The sequence below is a fragment of the Dendropsophus ebraccatus genome, chromosome 1 (assembly GCF_027789765.1).
Source record: "Dendropsophus ebraccatus isolate aDenEbr1 chromosome 1, aDenEbr1.pat, whole genome shotgun sequence".
Lineage (NCBI taxonomy): Eukaryota > Metazoa > Chordata > Amphibia > Anura > Hylidae > Dendropsophus > Dendropsophus ebraccatus.
Window position 1 is genome coordinate 225,391,355 of NC_091454.1, and position 7,075 is coordinate 225,398,429.

The 7,075-nt window shown below is 42.1% G+C and overlaps 1 protein-coding gene across 1 annotated transcript; it reads left to right on the forward strand.

Moving 5' to 3' along the window:
- Positions 1–5,772: 5,772 nt before the first annotated feature.
- LOC138785398 (olfactory receptor 11A1-like) lies at positions 5,773–6,702 on the forward strand. The gene has a single exon (XM_069961318.1). The coding sequence runs from the start codon at positions 5,773–5,775 to the stop codon at positions 6,700–6,702; it is 930 nt and encodes a 309-aa protein (XP_069817419.1).
- The last annotated feature ends 373 nt before the right edge of the window (positions 6,703–7,075 follow it).

The following is a 7,075-nucleotide window of genomic DNA, read 5'->3' on the forward strand; positions in this document are numbered from 1 at the left end:
CGAAGGTGTCACGCTATGCTGCACCTAGCCTGCCTGGGGGAAAGGAAACACACAGGGGAAGAGCTGCACCGCCTGCTCGAGCCTGAAATTCTCTCGTGGCTGACTCCACACCATCTGAAAGTTGGGACGGTGGTGAGTGACAATTCGAGCAACATTCTCTCCGCACTGCGTCAAGAAGGTATGAGGCACGTCCCGTGTATGGCACATGTTTTAAACCTAATAGTTACACACTTTTTAAAGTCTTCATCCAATTTACAGACTGTGCTGTCAATGGCTCGAAAGCTGTGTAACCATTTCAGATCTTTGTAGTGATCTTTTTACTCCTAGGTCTGTAACCATGACAAGGGGGCATCCTCTACGTCTAGAGGAAAGAAGATTTCATCATCAGCATTGACGCAGGTTCTTTACTGAACGAGCGGTAAGACTGTGGAACTCTCTGCCACTTGATGTTGTCATGGCCGATTCATTAAATAAGTTTAAGGGAGGCCTGGATGCTTTTCTTGAACAATATAATATTACAAGTTATGGGCATTAGATTTCCGGTGATACGTTGATCCAGGGATTGTTCTGGTTTCCCTTGGTTGAACCTGATGGACTCTTGTCTTCTTTCAACCTTATTTACTATGTTACTATGTTACTATGACATGAGGACCAAATACTACCTGAAATATACTGTGTGTGAACCCAGCCTAAGGCACAGAACGGCCGGTCTTAGCCCGGATCATCCCGGCCAGTACTGAAGTACTGGCTGGGTGATCTTTCCGGCTGCGGAGCTCTGATGCGGGCACATCAGCGCGCGCCCGCATCAGAGCTTCCCATAGCCCACAGTGAAGCAATTGGCAAGAGCCGCTTGCTTCACTGTGTGAACTGACAGGTCTTTCTGCGGCCGGAATTCACAGAATTCCGGCCACAGAAAACTGACATGTCAGTTTTTTCGGGCGCAGCATGGGATCCCGGCCGGTGCGCATACGATGTGTGTACGCTCCAGCCGGGATCCCATTGAAAATAAGGCTATGTTCCACCCCTCAAAACTACGGCCGTAGTTCTGCGACGAAAACTACAGCCGTAGTTCTCATCGCAGAACTACGGGCGTAGTTTGGCGGAATTGAACATAGCCTTGTGTGCAATGGGATCCCATCCGGAGCGTACACACATCGTATACGCTCCGGCTGGGATCTGTGCGGCGCCGGAAAAAACTGACAGGTCAGTTTTCTGCAGAAAGACCTGTCAGTTCACACAGTGAAGCGAACGGCTCCGGACGGGCTATGGGAAGCTCTGATGCGGGCGCACGCTGATGCGCCCGCATCAGAGCTCCGCGGCCGGAAAGATCACCCGGTCAGTACTTAAGTACCGGCCGAGATGATCCGGCCAGAGACCGGCTGTTCCGTGACCCGGCCTGAGTCACAGAACGGCCGGTCTCATACGTAGTGTGAACATAGCCTAAATCTGTAAGTGTACCTTGAGGCACTCTCACAGAGTTTGTATAATTTCACGCCATACCGCAATCTCTTATTGGGAAGGTACTGGCGGAAGTGAAGTTTTCCTTTGAAGCTCAGGGGGGACTCATCTACTGAGATGTATTTCTCTGGGATATACAGTACATCTCACTAAATTTGGATGAGAAATGCTCTATGACTGGCTGTACTTTGTACATAATACAAGAATTTTAGGGGGGCTTCAAATCGAAACCGTGCCATGGCCATACTGTAAAGTGGGGTTTTATATACGGTATAATATCCCCACTCCAGCAATGCCGAATTGTGTTATTTTTTTATTAGGTACATGTGCAGCAGGAGCCCCCAAATTTTCTCATTTGCGCTGCATCAACAGGGGTCCATGCCATGGGCCTAGCAAAAGAAGAGCTAGAAATTGGTGTGCGTACAAGTTTGTACAAATTTATAAGGTCATCAGAGAAAAAGAGCTTGAAAAAGTCTATTTCTCTTAGACCTGTGGGGTTAATCTGGATTTCCGCTCATGAAAATTGTAAGGAATCTGGGGCTGATAATTTTGGGGGTCTGAGGTTCAGATGGTGTAACCTCTTTGGAGGGGTAGGATGAGGTCACCTGTCTGGGGAACAGGGGGTGGGATGGGATAACATGTCTTCCTCCTTGGACGCCTAGGTGGATAGTGATCATCACTGGATTATGATGATGAGGATGAATGGAGGAAAGAAGGATCCCCCCATTCATCCTCACTGGCTGTTTCAGTATCAGAGGCAATAAGAGCGTATGCCTCCTCCACCGAAAACACACTGTGGGCCTTTTTTATATGGGGATTGGTATATGGGTGTAATGTAGTGCAGTAGTGTAGTGTAAATCTTTAATTCAAGTAATGTAATGTAGGCTAGTGTAGTGTAATGTAGAGTTTTTTTTACATGTTTTTAACAGTAAGGGGGGGGGGGGGGGGGGGGACCTTGTTGATAAATGCCGCACTTATGCGCGGTACTTCAGCAGACAGTAGCGGTAGGCTATAGGATAAAAAGGTTTTTTTTTATTTTAACCAGGAGGGGGAAAAAAACCTACGCCAAGAAAGAGAAGAGAAGAAAGAAGAAAACCGCCTGGAAGGCCTATAGTGTCAGGCATAGAATGCCTGACAGCTAATCTATCCAAGTATGTGGATACACATCTGCAAAGCTGTGTTAAAACTTTACCTGCCTATCTGAAAGACAGTAAACATGTTCTGCAGATTCTTGAGACCTTGGAATGGAGAGAGGATTACATCTTAGGAACACTTGACGTGACATCCCTCTATACAGTTATAGAAAATGGAAAAGGCAGGGAAGCAGCGGAGTATTTTTTGAAAAAATCTAAAAAATACCCAGAGAAACAGGCAAATTTTATTGGAGAGTGCATCGAATTTATTTTAACTAAAAATACATTTTTACATGAAGGAATTTTTTATATACAGTCGTGGGGTACCGCGATGGGGACGAGGTTCGCGCCGGCCTATTCTAATCTATACATGGGAAGGTGGGAAGAGGCCACCATATTTCCCACGGGAGGGCTGAGTGCGAACCTCGTCATCTGGAAGAGATTTATAGATGATATTGTGTTTATATGGAAAGGGGATGAGGATCTAAATAAAAATTAATTTTATCAAAATTTTACACCTACATATAGCACAAAATCCATTAACTTTTTAGATTTGAACATTTTTATTAAAAATGGAAAAATATGCAGCAGGACATACAACAAACCCACAGATAGCAATAGTTACATTGCATTAGATAGCTGCCATTTGCCATCTTGGCTGTTGAATATACCATAAAGCCAATTTCTGAGACTAAGGAGGACCTGCACAGATGTGGGGGATTTTCAGGATGAAGCTGAGGAATTGAAAGGTAAATTTATACAGAAAGGATACAATGGAAGCTTATTACAAGGTACGATAGAGGAGGTTTTACAACTGAAGAGGGAGAACCTCATAAAAGAAAGGATGAAAGAAAAGAAAGGAATAGGAATGAACAAAGTTTTAAAATCCCTATCATAACCACCTACTCGGATAAATCGGGAGCTTTCAAGAAAATTATAAAAAAATAGGTGGGAAATACTTAAACAGGATAAAATTATAGGCGATCTAATCCCATCAAATCCCAAATTCATTTAAAAAAAAAAACACAAAATATAGGGAATATTGTAGCTCCCAGTGCGTAATAAGGAGAATAGAACTATGGGTAGTAATAATGCTATAATATCGCATAAGGTGGGTTTCTATCCTTGTATTTTTTGCAAAACCACACTAGATGGAAGGGCGAATCTTCTTGAGAAAGAGGGGCGTACCCCTCGAAACATGTCGGAGGTATTCTGACCCTTTCAGGAATCAGTAGTAAATGTGACGTCACACTGAACTTCTGAGACTTTGAATTTCTGAGAGACTTACCTGTTCTACAAAAGTACCAGATAACAGAGCTGTCACCGGCCGGGACGTGCTCCTCCGGAAGCAAAGAACTGAGGATCAAGGACTGCTAGCCACCACAGAGGATTAAAACAGGGAACCAAGCATCATTTTGTATATGGGAACAACAGACAAAAATTGCTGTACTATTGGAGCACATCAGGACTCTGCTATGCAATCACAGTGAGAGGGGGAGTGTGTTTATCTTTGCTCCATTTCATAAGTATACAAACTGACCTTGGAGAATATACTGCTGTGATTAGGGGAACACTAGTATCTATACCGAACTTATTATCTATCATTCAATATATACTATTTGTGTCTCTATCTATATTTATCTTCCATACTCCATTGTAGTGAGAGGATTAACCATAGTGTGCACACAGCCTGAGAACAAATAGGCCTTACTTCAGGCCAACGCCCTGAGGACTTAGTAATCAAGAGGAGCGCGATCAGATACCTTGTTTTATACTCAGACACTCAGATGCGGTAGGGTGCAAAAAAAAAAAAAACAGTACCTCTTCACCCCAAAGCCACTGTTCAGTTTATTATATACACCAATAAGCCACTAGGTGGCAGTACAACATACCTGGACGAAGATGGACGAAGATGGACGAAAAATGCAGAAGATATACGACGGGAGCCAATGGGAGCCGAAGATAGACTATGAGGAAAATCTTCACTCCGGATGCCTGGATCACACACACCTGCTCTGCACACCTCAGCTACCTAACTGAGGGGTGCAGAGCAAAGTTAAATATCTATTTTAACGTAGATCGCCGTCATTGGCTGGGCTCGGCCGGCCAGTCGCAGCAATCTGGAGGGTGGCATCATGGCCCTCTTAACTATACACACTAATAATGATTGGTGAACCAATCACCATTGATTTCCGGGTCATCGGGTCACCAATGACCCGGGAAGCTGAAAATGACTGTAATTGGCTGGTTTGAATTAACCAGCCAATTACAGCGATCATCGGCACTGGGGATGTAACACCCCCCGTGCCGACAAGTTATGATAGCCTGCTATGCTTTATAGCAGCCATCATTGCCCGATCGCTGTAAACCGAGGGCGTAAATGTACGCCTGTTTGCGTTAAGGCATGGGCTGCGGGGGCGTACATTTACGCCCCCGGTCATTGAGGGGTTAAACTGCCTTGATGCTGTTACCTTTTTTCTATTGCATGGACTTTAGCTCTGGTGGACTACGGGACTGGTAACTTTGTTTCATCCATTTTTCTATTTCATATTTACAGTTTTGGACTGAAGGAGTGCTGTGGTATTTTTTTCATTTTTTGCCCTCATTTAAAGTGGCATAAACCTAGTGACAGATTCCCTTTAAATTACTTCTGATATGGCACTAGTGGATATTAAAAGTTCATAGTTTTGGCACACCTCTGAAACATCATAATTATTATTTCTTGACGATGATGATGATGATTATTATTATTATTATTATTATTATTATTATTATTATTATTATTTTTAATAACAATAATGATAATTTGTAATAATAATAATAGTCATGTTGTTATGTTTGGCTATAACAAGCCCAACTAGACTAATCAATCTAATCTAATCAGCCGTCTCCTCTACAGACTACTCCCCGGAGTCTTGTTATCCTATCAGGACCCTATTGGATTCCTATGTTTACCTGACACTATAAAGACACCAACATCTGGGAATCTCCAGTATTTGCATGAAAAGAGCCAATAATTCCTATATCTCATTACAGCTGAAGACATCTCAGACGTCTCGTGAGTGTCCTCTGAGGGGAATTAGTCATGTGATATAGTTTCTGTCTGTTTTGTTACCTTTCAGCTTAAACTGTTTCCATTTATATGAAATAAATTATAAATTGGGTATTGGACATATAAATGATGTGCTTCGAGAATGAGACTCGGGTCACTCAGATACGCATGATCGGATTCCAGAGTCTCCACAAATACAAGTCTCTTCTATTTGTTGTGTTCCTCCTGGCTTACCTCTTCATAATAGGTGGGAACCTTCTTATTATCCTCATAGTCACCATTTTCGATCACCTCAAAATCCCAATGTATTTCTTCCTCAAACACTTGTCCATAGCCGACATTCTTGGAACCACCTCTGTCGTCCCCATGATGTTGGACATAATATTTGTAGAGGAGGTTATTTTGCCACTTTGGGGTTGTTTAATACAACTTTATGTAATTGCAATAATTGCTGTTTCTCAATGTTTTATCATTGCCGTCATGTCCTATGATCGATATTTGGCCATTTGCCAACCTTTACGTTATTCTTCATTGATGGGTCCACATCTTTGTCTCCAGCTTGTTATTTGGTCATGGCTGTTTTCCAGTATGTTCATGTTAAGTGAGTTCTTTGTTGCTATTCAACTAAACTTCTGTGGTTCAAATTCCATTGACCACTTCTTCTGTGACTTTGGTCCTACCATTGCATTGGCCACATCAGACACATCCAGTCTCTTTTTACAAGACCTTATTATTTCCAGTTTTACCTCATGGTTCCCATTTTCTTTTATCATTGTGACCTACATTTGTATTTTCTACACCATCCTTATAATTTCTTCAACTCACAGTAGAAAAAAAACCTTCTCCACATGTTCCTCTCACCTGATCACTGTGTGTATGTTTTTTGGGGCTGAAATCACAATCTATGCAAGTCCGTCATATGAAAACACATCCATTATAAAAAAATACATTTCTCTGTTGTTCGTAATAGTGACTCCATTTATGAATCCCATAGTCTACAGCCTTAGGAACCACGAGATCAAGAGAGCCATCCAAAAAATTATCAGTCGTTGTATATGAAAGTCTCACTGAGACACACAGCTGACAGTAAAACAGTTATTTAAGAAAAAAAAAAACTAAATATTTGTACTTATTTTCAATGTTCTTTTTACTTGCAATTTTTAACATAAAAATATAACAATAACATAAAGTTATTGTAATAAATGGCAGCAAGGCAAGAATAAACACGTTTATGCTAAAGGTCTAGGATTATCCTGCTGGTAGGCTACAAGGATTGAGATGCTGTTAGGAATCTCACAAGATATATGGTCAGTATAAGTGTGGACAGGAGTAAATTAGGGGAGGAAGAAGCTGAAAAATAGTGGTAAGAGAGGGGGTAGGTAGAAGACATGAGAAAATGCTAACCACCATGCCAACAGAGTGCAAGAGGTGG